This window comes from Erpetoichthys calabaricus, chromosome 10 (assembly GCF_900747795.2).
Source record: "Erpetoichthys calabaricus chromosome 10, fErpCal1.3, whole genome shotgun sequence".
NCBI lineage: Eukaryota > Metazoa > Chordata > Cladistia > Polypteriformes > Polypteridae > Erpetoichthys > Erpetoichthys calabaricus.
The window spans coordinates 9773921-9797945 of NC_041403.2; the positions used below are offsets into that span (position 1 = coordinate 9773921).

Sequence of the window (24025 nt, forward strand, 5' to 3'; positions counted from 1 at the left end):
CCTGGGTATGAGAAGAACCCACCTTAACCTCACCAGTGGCATTGAAAATCTTTAAGGAGACACCTGATGTCTAGAGCAGGTTAGAGTGGCTACCAAACAAATCCAATCCATTGTTGGCATGTCTGTAGAAAACGGCCTTATTTTGTTTTGTGCCATCCTGATAACACATCATTCTAAAAGCTGAATCTGGGCATGAAGTGGCCAGTGCCAACATGATGCCCATTATGTAGATGACAGCCTGCCGCGTTGATGAACCCATCCCCACTGTGTGTTGAATTTCCAACTCAGATGCCAACCGCTTGAGAGGCCCCAGGCTGCTCTTCAGCATGGCTCACTTGACAGGACAGAAGAGGCGCGCAGACTGGCATTTTCCTGCTGATCATTAGGAATTTTCACATCTGTGATAAATTAAGTAATTGGAATTCATCGCCTGCACAAGTGGAGCTCATTTCCAAGTGTCTTTCAGTTGCAGGCAGGATGGATTTTTGTTTTTTAGTCATTTTGCCATCAATTGATGACTTAGAAAATATTTTAGGATTTTGGGGGAGAGTGGCCCCCACAGTGGGACGTGATGCGTGTATCAAACAGTCGCAATTTTATAGCACCTTTCACTCAGGGCGTCTACAGTGCATCCGGAAAGTATTCCCAGCGCATCACTGTTTCCACATTTTGTTATGTTACAGCCTTATTCCAAAATGGATTAAATTCATTTTTTTCCTCAGAATGCTACACACAACACCCCATAATGACAACGTGAAAAATGTTTACTTGAGATTTTTGCAAATTTATTAAAAATAAAAAAAAAACGAGAAAGCACATGTACATAAGTATTCACAGCCTTTGCCATGAATCTCAAAATTGAGCTCAGGTCCATCCTGTTTCCCCTGATCATCCTTGAGATGTTTCTGCAGCTTCATTGGAGTCCACCTTGTGGTAAATTCAGTTGACTGGACATGATTTGGAAAGGCACACACCTGTCTATAGAAGGTCCCACAGTTGACAGTTCATGTCAGAGCACAAACCAAGCATGAAGTCAAAGGAATTGTCTGTAGACCTCCGAGACAGGATTGTCTCGAGGCACAAATCTGGGGAAGGTTACGGAAAAATTTCTGCTGCTTTGAAGGTCCCAGTGAGCACAGTGGCCTCCATCATCCATAAGTGGAAGAAGTTCGAAACCACCAGGATTCTTTCTAGAGCTGGCCGGCCATCTAAACTGAGCAATCGGGGGAGAAGGGCCTTAGTCAGGGAGATGACCAAGAACCCGATGGCCACTCTGTCAGAGCTCCAGAAGTCCTCTGTGGAGAGAGGAGAACCTTCCAGAAGGACAACCATCATTGCAGCAATCCACCAATCAGGCCTGTATGGTAGAGTGGCCAGACGGAAGCCACTCCTTAGTAAAAGGCACATGGCAGCCCGCCTGGAGTTTGCCAAAAGGCACCTGAAGGACTCTCAGACCATGAGAAAGAAAATTCTCTGGTCTGATGAGACAAAGATTGAACTCTTTGGTGTGAATGCCAGGCGTCACGTTTGGAGGAAACCAGGCACCGTTCATCACCAGGCCAATACCATCCCAACAGTGAAGCATGGTGGTGGCAGCATCATGCTGTGGTGATGTTTTTCAGTGGCAGGGACTGGGAGACTAGTCAGGATAAAGGGAAAGATGACTGCAGCAATGTACAGAGACATCCTGGATGAAAACCTGCTCCAGAGCGCTCTTGACCTCAGACTGGGGCAACGGTTCATCTTTCAGCAGGACAACGACACTAAGCACACAGACAAGATATCAAAGGAGTGGCTTCAGGACAACTCTGTGAATGTCCTTGAGTGGCCCAGCCAGAGCCCAGACTTGAATCCGATTGAACATCTCTGGAGAGATCTTAAAATGGCTGTGCACTGACGCTTCCCATCCAACCTGATGGAGCTTGAGAGGTGCTGCAAAGAGGAATGGGCGAAACTGGCCAAGGATAGGTGTGCCAAGCTTGTGGCATCATATTCAAAAAGACCTGAGGCTGGAATTGCTGCCAAAGGGGCATCGACAAAGTATTGAGCGAAGGCTGTGAATACTTATGTACATGGGATTTGTCAGTTTGTTTATTTTTAATAAATTTGCAAAAACCTCAAGTAAACTTTTTTCATGTTGTCATTATGGGGTGTTGTGTGTAGAATTCTGAGGAAAAAAATGAATTTAATCCATTTTGGAATAAGGCTGTAACATAACAAAATGTGGAAAAAGTGATGTGCTGGAAATACTTTCTGGATGCACTGTAGCTGCCTTTGTGTACCCTAATGAGAATTCATACCAATTACGCCCAGCTGCCCATAGTTATCTCATTTCTTCCCTTGTCATCTTTTCACTCCCTAAACTGTGCACTCACCCCCTCCCCTGATATGCAAATGCCCTAATCAGCTGCCAATCAATCAAGATGTCACCTGGGCACGCCCATGCAGGAGACCTCCGCTCCGCCCTCAATCAGCAGTCACTCACAATCAATGACACTGGTCAACAAGCATTTTGCTACTGGGATTCTTTCACCTTTACATCTCAAGGATGATCAGGGGAAACAGGATGCACCTGAGCTCAATTTTGAGATTCACGGCAAAGGCTGTGAATACTTATGGACATGTGCTTTCTCGTTTTTTTTTATTTTTAATAAATTTGCAAAAACCTCAAGTAAACTTTTTTCACGTTGTCATTATGGGGTGTTGTGTGTAGAATTCTGAGGAAAAAAATGAATTTAATCCATTTTGGAATAAGACTGTAACATAACAAAATGTGGAAAAAGTGATGCGCTGTGAATACTTTCTGGATGCACTGTACATGCACACACATAACTGGGATGAGGTGAGTCACCCGGTTAAGGCCAAAAACCCAATTCTTAAAACTCTGCCTTTAGATGCACAAGTAATCTCTTGGAAGATCTCCTTTGTCAAAATGCCTCGAAATCATTAAACCGAAAACAACGTCCTCATCGACCACCAAGAATCCAAAAACGAGCGTGAAGCCAGTGATGATTTTCTTGTTTTTTATAAATACTGTGACCACTGGATGGCTCTCTAGACCCCCAGTGACTCAAAGCACAGGTACGGTCAAGGGATTAAATAAAGTAGATTTTTTATTATACAAAGTATCCATGGTAGGCCTTTCCTCTGAAGCACAAGCACAGTTCAAATTATTTTCTTTCACTGTCATCCAGGAAGGCCTTGTCCATCAACTCCAACTCCCCAAGTGAGAGGAGGCAGCCCCTATGATCCTAGACTTGGAAGTACTTCCAGTGCTAGGACTTCACCCAAAGGAAGCACTTCTGGGTCAGGCAGAAGCCTTCCAAAGTGGGGATAGTGCTTCCATGCGGTGGCACCCATGGAACCCAGCAGGGCTCTCCAATAGGACTATGATTCCCAATATTATTTGCAAGGCATGTGCATGGGTGCCCCACTCCAGGAGCGGTGCCACCTAGTGGGTTGGGAGAGCGTTCAATCTTGACAGACTCTCTCCCCAAGTTCTTACCGGCCTCTTGGCAAGGTGAGGGTCTTCAGTCGAACCCATTCAGAATGCCAGTCCATTCCTGTCGGCACACAATGCCAGCCTCCTGGCTGAGATGGATTACAGGGTTTCAATTGCCCAGGATGCCAGTCCATCCATGCCATTCTTCATAATACATTTAGTCCTTCATGTGCTGTGAAACAGACCCTGTTCTTCCTCTATATGCATCTCCGACCTGAGCCAGCAATGATTCGCAGTCTTGCTGCTGGCCGCTGCATCACCTGATTACACTGTTTCAACATATTTGTACCAGCTAGCTGGCACTTTATTAATACGTTTCTGTTACCTGATTGCAAGCAGCTCATTCTTCTGCTTAGACGTGCAACTGAACCCTGCAAAGGAGCGGCAGACCAGAACAACAGGCTTCTTGCCTTATGCCCGGTGCTGCTGCGATGACAACAACACACGTATGTGTGCTTCAATTAAAGAATTACTGCATTAGCATTCTCTTTAAAAAAGACTGCAGTATGTAAGACATGTTACTTTTAACGCGTTACCCTATGGCTAATGAGATTGTGCTGCTGAGCTTAGAACCGTACGTTCAGCTCATCGGCATACATTTACCAATTTCTGAAATAATGAGACAGATTATTTCACCCAGGAGAAGGAATAATGCGATCACCCGAGCATTTGCCTCAGGAAATAGATCTTGTGGGCAATTCTACCTATAGCAGTTCGAAGGGTACAGGGTGTTCAAACAAATCACCAGGGCCAGATAATATTTGCCCTCGAGTTCTTAAGGAGGCCAGCGAGTACAGATGTAAACCCTTGACACATATTTTTAGGAAGTCACTGCGCACTGGAGAAATTCTGAAGGATGAAAAATGGCAAATATCATCCTGTTACGTAAAGAGGGTGACCAGGTCAATCCGGCACGGTGGCGCAGTGGGTAGCACTGCTGCCTCGCAGTTGGGAGACCTGGGGACCCGGGTTCGCTTCCCGGGTCCTCTTTGTGTGGAGTTTGCATGTTCTCCCCGTGTCTGCGTGGGTTTCCTCCGGGCGCTCCGGTTTCCTCCCACAGTCCAAAGACATGCAGGTTAGGTAGATTGGTGATTCTAAATTGGCCCTAGTGTGTGCTTGGTGTGTGGGTGTGTTTGTGTGTGTCCTGCGGTGGGTTAGCACCCTGCCCGGGATTGGTTCCTGCCTTGTGCCCTGTGTTGGCTGGGATTGGCTCCAGCAGACCCCCGTGACCCTGTGTTCGGATTCAGCAGGTTGGAAAATGGATGGAGGTTGAGCAGAGCATGGCAAGGACTGGAGTTATTAGGGACAGTCAGCATGGGGTCAGAAGATGGAGGTCGTGTTTTACTAACATGCTGGAATTCTACGAGGAAGCAACAAAAGGATACGACCAGAGTGCAGCAGATGATATTATTTATCTGGACTTTCACAAAGCATTTGATGAGGTGCCACATGAGAGGTTGGGCATCAAACTACAAGAAACAGGAGTTCAGGGTGAGGTGGGTGCAGAATTGGCTCAGACACAGGAAGTAGATGGTGATGGTGTGAGGAACCTCTTCAGAACTGGCCGATATTAAGAGTGGTGACCAGCAGGGGGCAGTGCTGGCAAATTTTGAGCAGATGCGGCAAAGTCTAAGGAGGCTAGACTGGGACAAGCTTTTAAGTGTGGAGACAGTCGAGGAGCAATGGGACAGGTTTAAACAGTTTTACATGTCATTCAGGACATACATAAATCTGGAATTAGCAGGAAACATAAAAAAACTGAGCAGTGTTTTAAATAAACAGTTAAAACAGAAGCTACAAAGCAAAAAACGAACAATAAGACATGTAAGATTAATAACTCCAATATGAACCATAAGGCATATGAAAACTTGAGGGCAACCATTAAGAAGGATGTTAAGGAGTCTACAAGACAGTTAGAGAGGAACACAGCAGACAAGGAGAAAGACGACCCAAAGAAATTCGTTCAGGATTTTTGTATTAAAAGCAAGTGAAGTGTATCGGGAATAGTAAAGGGGAATTAAAAGACATAGACAGTGAAACAGTAGACGCTCTAAACTCACATTTTTCTGATTTCTTCACAAGTGAGGAAGTATATCACTTCCAGGTGGTAACAGGGACTACTAAGGAGGTACTGAGGGATTTGGAAATGGTAGAGAGAGATGAGCTGCTGAGCTTAAATAGGCTGAAATCAAACAAATCTCCAGGACTAGATAATAATTCCCCTCAAGTTCTCAATGTGGGTCCTGAGCACAGAAATAAACTCTTTAGGAAGTCACTGAGCACTGGGAAAATTCCGAAGGACTGCAAAATGGTAAATATTATCCCATTATATAAAAAGGGTGAATGGGCAGATCCAAGCAACTACAGGCCAGTAAGCTTAACGTGCATCACAGGAAAATTAATGGAAGGAATTATGAAGGAGAAGATTGAGCAGCGCATGGCAAGGACAGGAGTAATTAGGAACAGTCAGCATGGGCTCAGAAGAGGGAGGTCGTGTTTTAATAACATGCTAGAATTCTATGAGGAAGCAAGAAAAGGCGACCATAGTGGAGCAGAAGATATTATTGATCTGGACTTTCACAAAGCATTTGATGAGGTGCCACATGAGAGGTTGGGCATCAAATTAAAAGAAGTTGCAGTTCAGGGTGATGTTTTTAGATGGGTGCAGAATTGGCTCAGACACAGGAAGTAGAGGGTGACATTGTGAGGATCCTCATCAGAATTGGCTATAAATGTAATGAATTATTATTATTATTATTATTAGAGTGGTGAACATCAGGGGCCGCTGCTATTTTTAATATATATATATAAATGATTTGAAAAGGACCTATAAAGAACAAGCTGGGCAAGTCTGCAGATGCTACCAAGATACGTGGACTGGCAGATGATGTTCTAGAAGCGTGAGAAGACTCTCTTGCTTAGTACTATTTCCTGTAGGGGGCGATAGATCCCTAGTTGGAATAAGTTTTTTTGTAATTGCAGCGTTTTAAGTAACCCGAAACTATATAGATATAATATTAATGATAGATAGATAGATAGATACTTTATTAATCCCAAGGGGAAATTCACATACTCCAGCAGCAGCATACTGATACAAAAAACAATATTAAATTAAAGATTGATAATAATGTAGGTAAAAACAGACAATAACTTTGTATAATGTTAATGTTTACCCCCCCGGGTGGAATTGGAGAGCCGCATAGTTTGGGTGAGGAACGATCTCCTCAGTCTGTCGGTGGAGCAGGACGGTGACAGCAGTTTGTCGCTGAAGCTGCTCCTCTGTCTGGAGATGACATTGTTTAGTGGATGCAGTGGATTCTCCATGACTGACAGGAACCTGCTCAGCGCCCGTCGCTCTGCCACAGATTATTAAAAGGCGATATCTCTCCCATAGTGATATTGCGGTACGAAATCACATAAGAGAAAATACCTTAGCTTTCTTTGATGACGATTTACACGGCATTAAAGACGGAGGAAGCCACATGACAAAACTTTATCAAGGTGGGATCTCAATGTATACAGTCTACCATTTTCCGTCGCTGCGATGGAAGGATTTTCAGGACGGATGACGTAATCTTCCATTAGTCCATCGGCTTCGAGGTTTTTGGCTGCTATCCAAGTCTTTTATACTGTTTTCTCCACGTGCAGACCCTTACTTAGGTTCCAAACAAGGCAAGGAGAGGATTCAATTTCATCTTAATAATCTGCATTGTTATAATCTTTAATTTAATATTGTTTTTTTTTTTTTTTTTGTATCAGTATGCTGCTGCGGGAGTATGTGAATTTCCCCTTGGGATTAATAAAGTATCTATCTATCTATCTATCTATCTATCTATCTATCTATCTATCTATCTATCTATCTATCTATCTATCTATCTATCTATCTATCTATCTATCTATCTATCTATCTATCTATCTATCTATCTATCTATCTATCTATCTATCTATTATATAGTGCCTATCTATCTATCTATCTATCTATCTATCTATCTATCTATCTATCTATCTATCTATCTATCTATCTATCTATCTATCTATCTATCTATCTATCTATCTATCTATCTATCTATCTATCTATCTATCTATCTATCTATCTATCTATCTTATACAGAAATAGTACAATGCCATTTTCATAGTTGTCCCCTTCTCTCTTCCAATGCTTGCCTAGCAGTTCTAAATGTTGAGAGCCCCTGTGTGCTAACTTTGGCCTGGCCTGTACATGTGAGTGGATTTATAAAATAATTTTTGTACAGAGCACAGTGACATTAAACTTATTATTCTGATTACAGGTACATTTCTATCTGAGTGATAGCTGTTAGGTTTTGTAAATCTGGGACTTGTAATTCACTTATATTTCATTCTGAATTCTTCACTTGAGGTGGTCAGTTTTGTCACCTTGTCCTGTAGCACTTGTTCCCAAACAATAACAACATTTATTTATATAGCACATTTTCATACAAAAAGTAGCTCAAAGTGATTTACATAATGAAGAAAAGAAAAATAAAAGACAAAATAAGAAAGTAAAATAAGACATCATTAGTTAACATAGAAAAGGAGTAAGGTCCGACGGCCAGGGTGGACAGAAAAAACAAAAAAAAAAAAACTCCAGAAAGCTGGAGAAAAAAATAAAATCTGTAGGGGTTCCAGGCCACGAGACCACCCAGTCCCCTCTGGGCATTCTACCTAACATAAATGAAATAGTCCTCTTTGTAGTTAGGGTTCTCACGGAGTCACTTGATGCTGATGGTCATACAGACTTCTGGCTTTTAAGTCCCCAGACTGATTTTCACTTAATTACGTTGACCTCTTCTGGATAAGAGCGTCTGCCAAGCAAATACATATAAACGTATTTCTCCCTCCAGCTTGTCCAAAAGGGATCCCATAACTGAGCTTAACATCTTAATCAGCTTGTTCACTTGGTGGGCCACACTTGAAGCGATATAACTGGCCCAGCATACCACACTGGTTATCACACAATTATAGAACATGTGAAGTATATCACTCCTAGCATGAAAGGAGCTCTGTGCTACTAAATTAGTCCAGCTTGTCATTGATGTGGACATCCAAGTATTTGTAGTAGTGCATCACCTCCACATTCACTCCCTGTATACTGACTGGGCCTACAGGACTCTTTGGTGAACGTCAATAATCAGTACCTTGGTTTTGCTGATGTTGAGTTACAGACAATTCTCAAAGTTCTCCCTCTGAACTCTCAGTCTCATCCCCCATGTCAATACACACCATTAGTGTAGAATCATGTGAACAATTCTGCAAGTGACACAATCTGCTGTTAGATTTATATTTTGACTTGTCCAGGGTGAACAGAAAAAGTGACAGGATGTTTCCTTGAGGTGGTCCAGTGTTGTTCTCACAGCCCTTGAGCCTCACAAACTGTGGTCTGCCAGGTTGGGTAGCATGCACTGGTACAGCACTTTACCATACCCACCACACAATGAAACAGCTCAGGATCCCATTTGACAACCCCCAAACAGACAGGTGGTCCAGTCCCACCCTCTGAAAATGACAGTCTATCTGCCCCAGCCAGGTGTTACATGGGCATCCCCTTGTCCTGGTCCAGCCACTGAGGTCCTCAACAATGAGGGTCCTGTGAGTCAGATCACCCTCGGAGAATCGCGCCACATGGCCGTAGTGCTATAACTGATGCTCCCTCACAATATAGGTCGTGTGCCTCATTCGGGACTCCATGAGCACCCAAGGATTCTCTGAAGAGTCACAGTACCAAAGGTCACTGGGTAGCATCCATGTCTTGCAGACAGGAAGCACCAGGACTCTAAAGACTTAATAATAATAATAATAATAATAATAATGAGTCACATTTATTGAGCACCTTTCATAAACCCAAGGTCGCTTTACATACAGAGTAGAAAAAAAAATTACACAGATGACAAAAGTTCATAGAAGAGGAAAGTTTTCAGTTGAGATTTAAAAGTGCAGAAAGAGGAGCAATCTCGGAGAGACTGAGGAAGAGAGTTCCAGAGTTGAGGGGCTATATCACTGAAGGACCTTCTTCCCAGGGTGGAGAGTCTGGTGCTGTGGGACAGTAAGGAGATGACTGGTCGAGGACCTGAGAGAGCGACAAGGAGTGTATGGAGCTGAGTGAGGTAGAGGGGGGCAAGGTTATGTAGGGCTTTGAAGGGGAGAAGCAGAATCTTGAATTTAGTCCTTGATGGCACCGGTAACCAGTGAAGCTGGGAGAGAACAGGGGAGATGTGAGCAGAACAACACTTTGTGTGGGTGAGGACTCTGGCAGCGGAGTTCTGAATGTACTGTAGCTTCTGTATACAGATCTAATTCTTCCAAATCTAATTATGCAACTGTTCGACTGACAACCATCTCCCCGCCATTTTGGAATGCAGGGCAGGTGCTGCCATCTTTCGGCAACAAAAATAATTTTAAGTGAAATCTCTATGTGCAGGGCAGGTGCTGTGAATTCTCTATGTAATAAACTTAAGCGTAATGAAAATTGCATAATTAGATCTGGACCACCCTATAGATTTTGCAGGGAGGCCAATGACGAGGGAATTGCAGTAATCAATACGAGATGTTATGAAACAATGAACCAGAGTTTGAGCATCAATAAAGGACAGAAATGGACGGAGGTGGGCAATGTAATGTAGTAGTACTTGGACCTTCATCCTTTTGCATAGATGTTGGGAGCACCACGCACCCCTTTCCAGCGACCTCATGACCCTCTCCATGCTCTCCCAATCATAGGAAAAGCCATCAGAGACATAAATGTTGCCACTAAGGTAAGTAAACCTCTCAACGTGGTCGACATTCCCTCTGCCGACAGACACATTGCCAATGGCTGCGCTCATGAGGTCATTCAGATCTTGTTTTTTTTATCAGGAAACTCGCAAGCCCAGACATTCAAACTCCTTGCTCAGTCTCTCGAGAGCCCCTATCAGAGCCTCCATTGACTCCATGAGACTGCGTGGCTGATAATCCAGTATCCAGGACAACACAGGCTTACCCACCTGCATATCCCCAAACTTAAACCTTAACAGGGATGGCTGGAGGGTACTGAAGGCATTGGAGAAACCAAAAAAACATCCTCCTCACTGGGCTGCCAGCCTTGTGGGGCAGAAAGATAATGGCATCTTCCCCTCCAGTCTTTATCTCATAAACAAACTCCATTGGGTGCAGATGGTTATTTTGTAGGAGGACTCATGTAGTCCAAGACCAGACTCTTCATGATGTGGAACATAAGGCCACTGGCTTAGTCTTTAAGTGAAGATGTGCCTGCCTGCTTCCTTCGGATCTGGAACAATACAGGATGTCAGTTTCTCTGTGTGAAGATAAATGGTGAAATGTTTAAGCTTCCCAGTAACAATTTTCCCATCTCCGTCCTATTGACTCTCCTCAGGATTTTTAAAACGGCTATTAAGTCACCTCTTTATCTTTCTCTCATTCCACTTTTAGGTGTCACTCGTGGTGAACGTAGCCAGTGAGTGCGGCTTCACTGAAGAGCATTACAAAGATCTGCAGCAGCTCCAGCGGGATTTTGGACCTTACCACTTCAACGTCCTGGCTTTCCCATGTAACCAGTTTGGTCAGCAGGAGCCTGGAAGTGACAGGGAGATTGAGATGTTTGCTCGGCGTACCTATGCCGTCTCCTTTCCCATGTTCAGTAAAATCGCCGTGGTGAGCAGCGGAGCGAACAATGCCTTCAAATACCTTGTAGGTAAGTTGGTAGGCGTGCTAATTGGATGTTATGGATTTACAGCAGAGATCTGGACATGTCGGGCAGCATGGTGACGCAGTGGGTAGCGCTGCTGCCTCGCAGTTGAGGGACCAGGGTTCGCTTCCCAAGTCCTCCCTGCGTGGAGTTTGCATGTTCTCCCCGTGTCTGCGTGGGTTTCCTCCGGGCGCTCCGGTTTCCTCCCACAGTCCAAAGACATGCTGGTTAGGTGGACTGGCGATTCTAAATTGGCCCTAGTGTGTGCTTGGTGTGTGGGTGTGTTTGTGTGTGTCCTGCGGTGGGTTGGCACCCTGCCCGGGATTGGTTCCTGCCTTGTGCCCTGTGTTGGCTGGGATTGGCTCCAGCAGACCCCCGTGACCCTGTGTTTAGATTCAGCGGGTTGGAAAATGGATGGATGGATGGATCTGGACATGTGTGATTTTAAACCTCCTCAACATAGCCAGGTTCTGTAAGGCCATAAATAAAGTGGAATGACATGGGAAAAAAGGATTGAACATGCTGAGAAAAAGCAGAACACAAGGCAGAGAAGTAGCTGAGATCCAAAAATAGTTGCAAGTAATGCCACCTTCTATCTGTCCAAAGTGATATCAGCTGGGTTACGACATATCGGTGGGCTTTAAAAAGGTGTTTTGCTACCAAGCTGTCACACAAGAAACATCTCATGACGGGTAAAAGCAAAGAGCTCTACCAAGACATTCCCAAATTTGTGAATTTCCCCTTGGGATTAATAAAGTATCTATCTATCTATCTATCTATCTATCTATCTATCTATCTATCTATCTATCTATCTATCTATCTATCTATCTATCTATCTATCTATCTATCTATCTATCTATCTATCTATCTATCTATCTATCTATCTATCTATCTATCTATCTATCTATCTATATGATTGTTGCAAACTGTATCAATGGAACTGGTGTTTCAAATCTTCTCAGTAAACACCATCGGAGCTATAATCCTTGGAAGGACCATCACTCCATCATCAACTGGCTACGCACAGGAGCTCCTTGCAAGATTTCTGATCAGATATTCAGAAGGATACTCAGAAGATTAGCTCAAGAGTCAGGGACCACTTGGAAAGATCTCCAGAAAAACTTGGAGGCAGCAGGTACAATTGGTACAGAAAATAAACAATAGGCAATACGCTCCACCGCATCACCACACAAGACTCCATTACTGAAGAAAAGGCATCATTTAGAGTTTGCTATCCAACATTTGGACAAGCCTATTAGGTACTGGGAGAATAGAGTCTGGTCAGATGAGGCCAAAGTCAAACTTTTTGGCTTTCATACTACACACCATGTTTAGAGGAGAACAACAACAACTACATTTATTTATTTCTATTGCACATTTTCATACAAATGACGTAGCTCAAAATTGCTTTACAAGATGGGATTGGCTCCAGAAGACCCCTATGACCCTGTGTTAGGATATAGTGGGTTGGATAATGAATGGATGGATAATTAACAAAGAATAAAGTAAGGTCCTATGGCCAGGGAGGACAGAAAAAAAAAACAAAAAAAACCAAAAAGCTGGAGAATTAGATAGATAGAATTAAACAAAATTTGCAGGGGTTCCAGGCCATGAGACCACCTAGTCAGCCCCTACTGGGCATTCTACCTAACATCAATGATCTCAATCAGTCCTCATGGTTTTCAGGCTTCATGTGGAAGAATTAGATGCTGATGCTCATGTGGACCTCTGACCTTCAATCCATCAAAGAAAGAAAGAACGAAAGAAAGAAAGAAAGAACGAAAGAAAGAAAGAAATGTTATAAGAGGTCTAACTCTGCTATATTTCTTAATTGAAAAAATGCTGTCCTAGTAATCTGATTAATATGTGATTTAAAATTTAGGTCTTAACTTTCAATCCTAATGCATCAAGTTTTCTTCTAATACTCTCATTATATCCATTTTTACCAATCACTAATATTTCAGATTTCTCCTTATTTAGTTTGAGAAAATTCCTACTCCTCCATTCAAAAACAAAAGTAAGACATTTTGTCAGTGAATCAAGAGTGTCGGGGTCATCAGGTGCTATTGGTAAATACAGCTGTGTGTCATCAGCATAGCTGTGGTAGCTCAAGTTATGCCCCAAGATAAACTGACCTAACGGAAGCATGTAAATCAAAAAGAGCAGCAGACACAGGATAGAGCCTTGTGGACCACCATATAGAATATCAAGGGTCTTTGAAGTATAATTACCATAACTAACAAAGAATTTTCTACCTGCCAGGTAGGACTCAAACCAATGTAAGACACTGCCAGTGAGAACACTCAGATCTAAGAGGGTGAGAACAGATAGACCGCCTCTGTCTGCATTTACCTCCAAGTCTTTGACTACTTTATTGAGTGCATTGTAATTTTTTCTAAAACTCAACTGAAACTTGTCAATAACTGAACATTTATTCAGGTGGTCATTTTGCTGCATAATAACTGCCTTCTCTAGGATTTTACTTAAGAAATGCAGGTTAGAAATAGGTCTAAAATTTTCAAAAACAGAGGAGTTGGGATTAATCTGGAGATGGAAGCATCATGGTGTGAGGCTGTTTCTCATCTCATCTCATTATAGTGGCAGACTTCATGTAATTGAAGGCACGACGAATAGGGCCATGTACCGAGAGATTCTCGAAATTAATCTTCTGCCATCCACTAGGATCATGAGGCTGAGACATGGGTGGTCTTTCCAGCAAGACAATGAACCAAAACATACAGCAAAGAAAACTCCCAGTTGGTTTCAGAGAAAGAAAATCGAGTGGTTACAATGACTGAGTCAATCATCTGACGTAAATACAACTGAACATTTGTGGATGGAACTGAAGATCAGAGTTCACAAGTATCTTCAAGATTTAAATACAATCACTTCAGAAGAACACCTGAGCACTGCAGGCGATGGGTTTCTTCATACAGGAAGTGTCATTACAACCAAAGGGCTTCTCCATTACGTATTAAATTAGCGTATTCAACACTTTTGCCGTGTCATTCCACTTTATTACACACACCTCTATTTAGGGCCTTTAATGATGTGGATTCTTTATATTTGTGGATATCTTTAGTTAATACCAACGTCTGGTGAGAATATCATGTGAATTGCCTCACTGGAAACATATTTCCTTATAAAAAATGTTGTCACGTTCAGTACTTATTTCCCCCACTGTCTGTAGTGCTGCATGTTCTTCCAAAGCAATTCATCCTTAGTTTCAACTGTCCATAAAACTTTCTCCCAGTGGCGTGGAGGACTGTCATTTCAAAGTGTCATTTCCGCACTGAAATCTATATAAATACCCCTAAATGAAAGTCTGCAGACTCCAAAGGGTAAAAGCAAGCTGGGGTATCTTATGAATCAATGAAACCCACCTGAGCGATCACAAACACCTGGGACACTAATTGTGGTGTCTTGAAATGGGGGGAGGGGGACCGTGTAGAAAAAGTGTTGTGTGGCCGAAATATGTGCAGATCCCCTTAAATGAAAATCTGCAGTGTGCACTTTAATGACGGTGTGTGAATTGTTTGATTTGTAATATTAAACTGTGAAGCAGAGGGGGAAACTGACCCAAACGATATGGGGGCACTGTGTATGGGTTCATTGAGGCTAATGAAGATTTGGCCAAAGCAGTTTGCTGGTGGGTGGGCATATATGAAACTAGGTGGGCGAATAAAATTTCACCCAGATAAGACGGTTTATAGAACTTGACCATCAGTGGCCAAACGAGGGGGCTCCTCTAATAAAACTCCACTCAGTAATGCACACAACGATGGAAGACACACACACACACACACAAATTCAATGACTCAGCCGTTAAAAATAAAAATCGATCCTCCTTGGCAGTTATAAGAAGAAAACTGGAAGTGCGCTTTCCAGTAGCAGAGACGGAGAAGGCGCAGTTTTAGTTTCGTCGACAGAAGCTCGCGTGTCAACTTCAGATGTGTCATCTTCATTTAAAGTCTGTCAAGGTCTTTGAAAGAAACTGAACAGAGAGCTGTTTTAAAGTCGGTTATTCTAGACTACTTATCTGTGGTTTTTCACCTTAACAAGTCGTGAGCAAATGATCACGCACGCAGGCGCAGCACTCAATAGGATGATTGGATGGGCATGTGTTCATAAAATATCAAATTAAATATATGTTTTATAGGATAACGAATACAGGGGGTCCTCGGGTTATGACACAGTTCCGTTCCTACAACAGTGATATAACCCAAATTTTTTATTGTTCTTTATTTCGCCTTATACGATTTCTCGTATTAGGAATTTGTTAGTTTTCGCATACCCCTTGGGGTCAGAGCGCAGGGTCAGCCATTGTACAGCACCCCTGGAGCAATTACAAGTTAAGGGTCTTGCTCAAGGGCCCAGCAGAGTAGGATCTCTTTTGGCAGTGACAGGGATTCGAACCGGCAACCTTCGGGATACCAGCGCAGATCCTTAGCCTCAGAGCCACCACTCCACCCCAAATTTTGGGTGCAAGTCGAAACACACCCTAGCCCAGGGGTGGCGAACTCCAGGCCTGGAGTGCCGCAGTGGCTACAAGTTTTCATTCTAACCCTTTTCCTAATCAGTGACCGATTTTTCACTACTAATTAACTTTTTCCCCATCACTTTAACAGCCCTGTTAGAAGAGTTCATCTCTCTGAATTGATTCCTTTCTTCATTAAATGACAGCCAAGCAGAAATGAGATGTGAAACGAGCTAACAGGTGACCAGCTAAACTGGGGCTTCAGACGCCAAACAATTTCACTCCAATCAGTTTCTTAATGAGAAGCCGATTCTTGCTGTTAATTAAACCCGCATGGCTTGTTGCTGCTCTCATTCTGCCATAGCACACATTTCCAAAACTGTTGTTTTTCTGTTCTTTCTAAGAGCACCGTCAAAATGTTTTGGTGACCTGAGAGATCAACGTTACTAAGACCTTCACCTCTCTTTAATTTCAGATATTGTGTAATGGGCACAGGGGAGCTGGTCATTTGGTGGCTTGTTTTGTGTCTCATTATTGTTTGGCTGCTAATTAACTGCGGTGGGTTGGCACCCTGCCCAGGATTGTTTCCTGCCTTGTGCCCTGTGTTGGCTGGGATTGGCTCCAGCAGACCCCCGTGACCCTGTGTTCGGATTCAGCGGGTTGGAAAATGGATGGATGGATGGATGGATGGATGGAAACAATTATGGGGCCCGAGGCAAATTAATTAAAATAAGTAATCAGCAGCAAAAACTGGTCACTAATTAAGAAGATGGTAAGAATGGAAACCTGCAGCCACTGCGGCACTCGAGGCCTGGAGTTTGCCACCCTTACCTATCCTAACACATTTGCAAAATCATAATCTAGAACATAAAAACACAACTGAAGCCAAATAAAAAGGAAAAGGACATACAGTGCATCCAGAAAGTATTCCCAGCGCATCACTTGTTCCACATTTTGTTACGTTACAGCCTTATTCCAAAATGGATTAAATTCATTTTTTTCCTCAGAATTCTGCACACAACACCCCATAATGACAACGTGAAAAAAGTTTACTTGAGGTTTTTGCAAATTTATTAAAAATAAAAAAATTGAGAAAGCACATGTACATAAGTATTCACAGCCTTTGCCATGAAGCTCGAAATTGAGCTCAGGTGCATCCTGTTTCTCCTGATCATCCTTGAGATGTTTCTGCAGCTTCATTGGAGTCCACCTGTGGTAAATTCAGTTGACTGGACATGATTTGGAAAGGCACACACCTGTCTATAAGGTCCCACAGTTGACAGTTCACGTCAGAGCACAAACCAAGCATGAAGTCAAAGGAATTGTCTGTAGACCTCCGAGACAGGATTGTCTCGAGGCACAAATCTGGGGAAGGTTACAGAAAACTTTCTGCTGCTTTGAAGGTCCCAATGAGCACAGTGGCCTCCATCATCCCTGCAGCAATCCACCAATCAGGCCTGTATGGTAGAGTGGCCAGACGGAGGCCACTTATTAGTAAAAGGCACATGGCAGCCCGCCTGGAGTTTGCCAAAAGGCACCTGAAGGACTCTCAGACCATGAGAAAGAAAATTCTCTGGTCTGATGAGACAAAGATTGAACTCTTTGGTGTGAATGCCAGGCGTCACGTTTGGAGGAAACCAGACACCGCTCATCACCAGGCCAATACCATCCCTACAGTGAAGCATGGCGGTGGCAGCATCATGCTGTGGGGATGTTTTTCAGCGGCAGGGACTGGGAGACTAGTCAGGATAAAGGGAAAGATGACTGCAGCAATGTACAGAGACATCCTGGATGAAAACCTGCTCCAGAGCGCTCTTGACCTCAGACTGGGGCGACGGTTCATCTTTCAGCAGGACAACGACTCTAAGCACACAGCCAAGATATCAAAGGAGTGGCTTCAGGACAACTCTGTGAATGTCCTTGAGTGACCCAGACTTGAATCCGATTGAACATCTGTGGAGAGATCTTAAAATGGCTGTGGACCAATGCTTCCCATCCAACCTGATGGAGCTTGAGAGGTGCTGCAAAGAGGAATGGGCGAAACTGGCCAAGGATAGGTGTGCCAAGCTTGTGGCATCATATTCAAAAAGACTTGAGGCTGGAATTGCTGCCAAAGGGGCATCGACAAAGTATTGAGCAAAGGCTGTGAATACTTATGTACATGGGATTTCTCAGTTTTTTTTATTTTTAATAAATTTGCAAAAACCTCAAGTAAACTTTTTTCATGTTGTCATTATGGGGTGTTGTGTGTAGAATTCTGAGGAAAAAAAATGAATTTAATCCATTTTGGAATAAGGCTGTAACATAACAAAAGGTGGAAAAAGTGATGCGCTGTGAATACTTTCTGGATGCACTGCAATGTACTGTACACTGTACTGTAGTAACAGAAAAAAATGACATAAAATGAGTGTAAAATAATTCCTTACCTTTATTCCTTCTGATCTCTTTACAATGTCTAATTTCACTTCCATCGTGATGGCTTTCCTCTTCTTCGAAGCACTGCCATCTGAAGACCCTGACTTTCATTCAGGAGCCATGATAAGGGCCACAAAGTCGCCAAACAAAGCCACACAAACAGAACATTTCCTCTGCGCGCAATGAAACTAGTTCGCCAACTCCCTCACTCATACGCCACTTTACTGCGTATTCTTCCGCTTCGCGCAACCAAACTAGTTCGCCCACGTAGTCTGTAAGTACGATGCTAACGGTGTAAGCTGAAACACTCACATCTCAATTTTTTTTAAGTTTTTATGGGAGTTAGCATTGTAAACTCGAAATGTTGCATGTCGAGATGTTGTAACCCGAGGACTCCATGTAATAGTAACATAATTATCAAACTGTTTTACATAAAATATATAAGGGATCCTGAGGTTGTTTGTCATGTGATGGGTACGACAATGCGCTATCAGTGAATGCTCCCAACCTCTCCTCTATATTATATATTTATTTCATTTTTTAATATTTTTATTTTATTAATTTTCATTGTAATCATTCCATACAAACAGATCAATTTATAACCCAACAAATTTGAAGACTAATCAATTTGAAAATTGAAAAGTGATTGGGTGGATAGGGGGCTCATCCACAATCACCTTTGGCTACACTACTGGACCACAGTTTAGGACAAATTACTAGCAGAGTAAAAAATACAGCTAAGATTCACACCGTCAATAGGATGGTGATTTATTTATATTTTCGGTGGGGATCCCAGGAACACACCCAGCCTTGGCCCGACTCGCACACACACTTGCTCACACAGACAAAAAGGCAACTGGCAATAAAACAGAAATCTAAGACTGTATTAAACAATAATAAATGAAATATAACTATATTCGAAGACCTACTCAATCCCATCAACATGCCTTCCAATGAGGAAGCAGAGCCTGGGGACTCAGAGGTGGGCTCCCCCATCTCTGGGACTGAGGTCACCGAGGTGGTCAAAAAACTCCTTGGTGGCAGGGCCCCGGGGGTGGATGAGATACGCCCGGAGTTCCTCAAGGCTCTGGATGTTGTAGGACTGTCTTGGCTGACACGCCTCTGCAACATCGCATGGACATCAGGGACAGTGCCTCTGGATTGGCAGACCGGGGTGGTGGTCCCCCTCTTTAAGAAGGGGGATCGGAGGGTGTGTTCCAACTACAGAGGGATCACACTCCTCAGCCTCCCTGGAAAAGTCTATTCAGGGGTCCTGGAGAGGAGGGTCCGTCGGATAGTCGAGCCTCGGATTCAGGAGGAACAGTGTGGTTTTCATCCTGGTCGCGGAACAGTGGACCAGCTCTATACCCTTAGCAGAGTCCTGGAGGGTGCATGGGAGTTTGCCCAACCAGTCTACATGTGTTTTGTGGACTTAGAAAAGGCATTCGACCGTGTCCCTCGGGGAATCCTGTGGGGGGTACTCCGGGAGTATGGGGTACCGGCCCCCTGATAAGGGCTGTTCGGTCCCTGTACGATCGTTGCCAGAGCCTGGTCCGCATTGCCGGCAGTAAGTCGAACCCGTTTCCAGTGAGAGTTGGACTCCGCCAGGGCTGCCCTTTGTCACCGATTCTGTTCATAACTTTTATGGACAGAATTTCTAGGCGCAGCCAGGGCGTTGAGGGGGTCCGGTTTGGTGGGCTCAGGATTGGGTCACTGCTTTTTGCAGATGATGTTGTCCTGTTTGCTTCATCAGGCCGTGATCTTCAGCTCTCTTTGGATCGGTTCGCAGCCGAGTGTGAAGCGGCTGGGATGAGAATCAGCACCTCCAAATCCGAGACCATGGTCCTCAGCCGGAAAAGGGTGGAGTGCCCTCTCAGGGTTGGGAGCGAGATCCTGCCCCAAGTGGAGGAGTTCAAGTATCTCAGGGTCTTGTTCACGAGTGAGGGAAGAATGGAGCGTGAGATCGACAGGCGGATCGGTGCGGCATCCGCAGTAATGCGGGGCGCTGCATCGGTCTGTCGTGGTGAAAAAGGAGCTGAGCCGCAAGGCGAAGCTCTCAATTTACCAGTCGATCTATGTTCCTACCCTCACCTATGGTCATGAGCTATGGGTAGTGACCGAAAGAACGAGATCGCGAATACAAGCGGCTGAAATGAGTTTCCTCTGCAGGGTGTCTGGGCTCTCCCTTAAAGATAGGGTGAGAAGCTCAGAGTAGAGCTGCTGCTCCTCCGCATCGAGAGGAGTCAGATGAGGTGGCTCGGGCATCTGATCAGGATGCCTCCTGGACGCCTCCCTGGTGAGGTGTTCCGGGCACGTCTAACCGGGAGGAGGCCCCGGGGAAGACCCAGGACACGTTGGAGGGACTATGTCTTTCGGCTGGCCTGGGAACGCCTCGGGATTCTCCCGGAAGAGCTAGAAGAAGTGGCCGGGGAGAGGGAAGTCTGGGCATCTCTGCTCAAGCTGCTGCCCCCGCGACCCGACCTCGGATAAGCGGGAGACAATGCATGGATGGATGGATGGATGGATGAATATAACTATACAAACCGCAACGATCCCACCCCAGTTGCCTTAACGGCGATATACAATAAACACAAATTCAACAATAACAAACCACCAACAAAAACCACACATGATGAAGTCCATGAAAAACAGCAACTGATGGAATGAAATGATGGAGATAGATAGATAGTCCAGAGATCATCTCACTGTGTGTGAATGTAAAGACAGTCTCTATCCAGCAGGGGGTGCTAGCTCCCTGGTTGGAATATGTTCTTTTGTAATTGTGGCATGTTACATAACCTGAAACTATCTTCCTATATAATATACTGCAGTGGCTGTCCGTTTGTCTGTCCAGGATGTTAAATCACCTGTAGCTCGCAAACCTGTAGCGGGGCTTCATAGTGTTGTCAAATGTCACTTCTGAGTGCGTCTTGTTTCCATTTTCCCGTTTGCTGTTTATGTGTGTGTATCAGGAAATGCCGTCCCCCGATGATGGAAGAAGACCACAGCCTCTAACCTGGAAAACACCTGTTCGCAATTAATCAATTACAGCCGTCACAAGGACTATTTAAGTAATCAGAAAGGAGAGAGGAAGGGAAGAGAGGAGAAGAGAGACTATTCGTTTTCAACCACGCATCAACTACTTGCTGTTTTTCCACATCGCGCCTTTGCACCAGTTTGTTTTTCATTTTGCCGGACTGCTTTCATCCTTCATCTGCTGAGACCCCGGGGTTGATTCGCCATCCACCATACGCTGAGGAATCACGGTGAGGTTGTTCCATTTGCCGGAAAAATCAAACGACTCATTTACCACTAGTTCAGTCATCTGTATTCAGGACAGTTTTTATAACCGGACTCAAGTTCACAATCATTCAGTTTATCATTCATTTTTGTTATTCGTGTTGTGTGTTATATGTTACAGGGGCAAGGGAGGGTTTTGTTGTATTTATATATGGTGTTGTCTCTTTGTTGATGTGGTGGAGGGATATTTATATTTATATATGTTTCTATTTTTGCATTTGTCTTGTGGTTTCATCTAATACATTTAATCAGTTTATTTTTACATCATCTGCTTTTTGCGTACTTATATTTACACCGTCAATTGTGGGGGAAAAGTGTAATTTGTTAGAGGTACGGCTTGATAGTGAGATTCATCTCAGTAAATTATCCAGGCCACAGGTCTTGGAGGTGTAGTTGCCGGCTGGGTACGGGGTTGGCCGTTACAAACCATTTGAACTATTGACCAGAAATTTGGTAAACGTTTACTACGTGATGTCTACTATCCGTTTTCGGGGTGATGATTGACCTCCAAGGTTATTCCTCTTTTTATTTTTATTTTATTTTATTGTAGAATCAGCTATTGACAGCGGCCAGCAGGGCTGCCATGTGGTGCATGCGTATAGGCGCTGTTCTCATCCCTACCACCTTCACTGTCACTTCTCCCAAACTCTTCATATCTTAAATCATTCTTGAGGTAGATTGAAGACTTATGTGCCAGCATAATTGAAAATTTAAGAAAAACGTACTAAGTAATTGCAACACAAACACAGACTTAATCAGTTTTAACGCGAAAAGATGCTGACGAAAGAAGAGAAGAAGTGGGCCGCTAGGGTGGAGAACAGAAGAGCCTGTCAGGAAGCAACAAGTGAATCAACCTCTGAGCAAATGAATGATAAGCGTAGAGAGAAAGAGGATGAAAATTTTTAGTCAAGTGTATTCAGTGCACGTTATTGTGCAGGGCCCCATTACTGGTATACAGTAGATATACACTGCCTGGCCAAAAAAAAAGTCGCCACCAAAAAAAAAGGTCACACACTCTAATATTTTGTTGGACTGCCTTTAGCTTTGATTACGGCACGCATTCGCTGTGGCATTGTTTCGATAAGCTTCTGCAATGTCACAAGATTTAGTTCCATCCAGTATTGCATTAATTTTTCACCAAAATCTTGCATTGATGATGGTAGAGTCTGACCGCTGCGCAAAGCCTTCTCCAGCACATCCCAAAGATTCTCAATGGGGTTAAGGTCTGGACTCGTGTGTGAAAATGATGTCTCATGCTCCCTGAACCACTCTTTCACAATTTGAGCCCGATGAATCCTGGCATTGTCACCTTGGAATATGCCCGTGCCATCAGGGAAGAAAAAAATCCATTGATGGAATAATCTGGTCATTCAGTATATTCAGGTAGTCAGCTGACCTCATTCTTGGAGCACATACTGTTGCTGAACCTAGGCCTGACCAACTGCAGCAACCCCAGATCATAGCACTGCCCCCACAGGCTTGTATAGTAGGCACTAGGCATGATGGGTGCATCACTTCATCTGCCTCTCTTCTTACCCTGATGCGCCCATCACTCTGGAACAGGGTAAATCTGGACTCATCAGACCACATGACCTTCTTCCATTGCTCCAGAGTCCAATCTTTATGCTCCCTAGCAAATTGAAGCCTTTTTTTCCGGTTTGCCTCACTGATTAGTGGTTTTCTTACGGCTACACAGCTGTTCAGTCCCAATCCCTTGAGTTCCCTTCGCATTGTGCGTGTGGAAATGCTCTTACTTTCACTATTAAACATAGACCTGAGTTCTACTGTTGTTTTTCTTCGATTTGATTTCACCAAACGTTTAAGTGATTGCCGATCACGATCATTCAGGATTTTTTTCTGGCCACATTTCCTCCTCGAAGACGATGGGTCTCCACTATCCATTCCAGTTTTTAATAATGCGTTGGACAGTTCTTAACCCAATTTTAGTAGTTTCTGCAATCTCCTTAGATGTTTTCTCTGCTTGATGCATGCCAATAATTTGACCCTTCTCAAACAGACTAACATCTTTTCCACGACCACGAGATGTCTTTCGACATGGTTGTTTGAGAAATGAGAAGCAACTCATTGCACCAGTTGGGGTTAAATAACTTGTTGCCAGCTGAAAGATAATCGCCCATGCAGTAATTATCCAATAGGAGGCTCGTACCTATTTGCTTTGTTAAATCCAGGTGGCGACTTTTTTTTTGGCCAAGGGGTGTAATTTAAATAGGCGATACCCCTCCCTTAGTGATATGGCGATAAGAAATCACATAGGAGAAATAACTTAGCTTTCTTTAATGACGGGTTACGTTGGATAACAGACGGGAAGCCATGACAAGACCTTGTGTAGGGTCTGCTGCGCTGGAAGGATTTTCAAGATCGGATGACGGTATCTTCCACCCATCCATTGGCTTCAAAGGTGTGCCGAGCAATGTGCCCATGTTGAGGCTCCCACTTAGGTAAATCACGCCATTCCAAACAAGGAAAAGAAGATCCAATGTCATGCTGACTCCGACACACAGGAATAGCACAATGCCCATTTTTGTAGTTGTCCCTTTCTTGTCTTCTAATGCTTGCCTAGCAGTTCTAAATGATGAGCCCCTGTGTGCTAAATCTGGCCTGTACATGTGAG

The 24025-nt window shown here is 43.8% G+C and overlaps 2 protein-coding genes and 1 long non-coding RNA gene across 3 annotated transcripts in view; 2 read left to right on the forward strand and 1 right to left on the reverse strand.

Annotated features, from left to right (window-relative positions):
• The window catches only part of LOC127529390 (uncharacterized), a 706297-nt gene that overhangs the window by 613692 nt on the left and 68580 nt on the right, over positions 1–24025 (reverse strand). The window lies entirely within an intron of this gene.
• Positions 1–24025, forward strand: part of mpl (MPL proto-oncogene, thrombopoietin receptor) — a 522581-nt gene that overhangs the window by 416777 nt on the left and 81779 nt on the right. The window lies entirely within an intron of this gene.
• The window catches only part of gpx7 (glutathione peroxidase 7), a 78388-nt gene that overhangs the window by 52864 nt on the left and 1499 nt on the right, over positions 1–24025 (forward strand). Inside the window, exon 2 of the mRNA XM_028810864.2 lies at positions 10946–11207. Coding sequence (XP_028666697.1) covers positions 10946–11207 — 262 coding nt within the window. The remainder of the gene's footprint in view (positions 1–10945; positions 11208–24025) is intronic.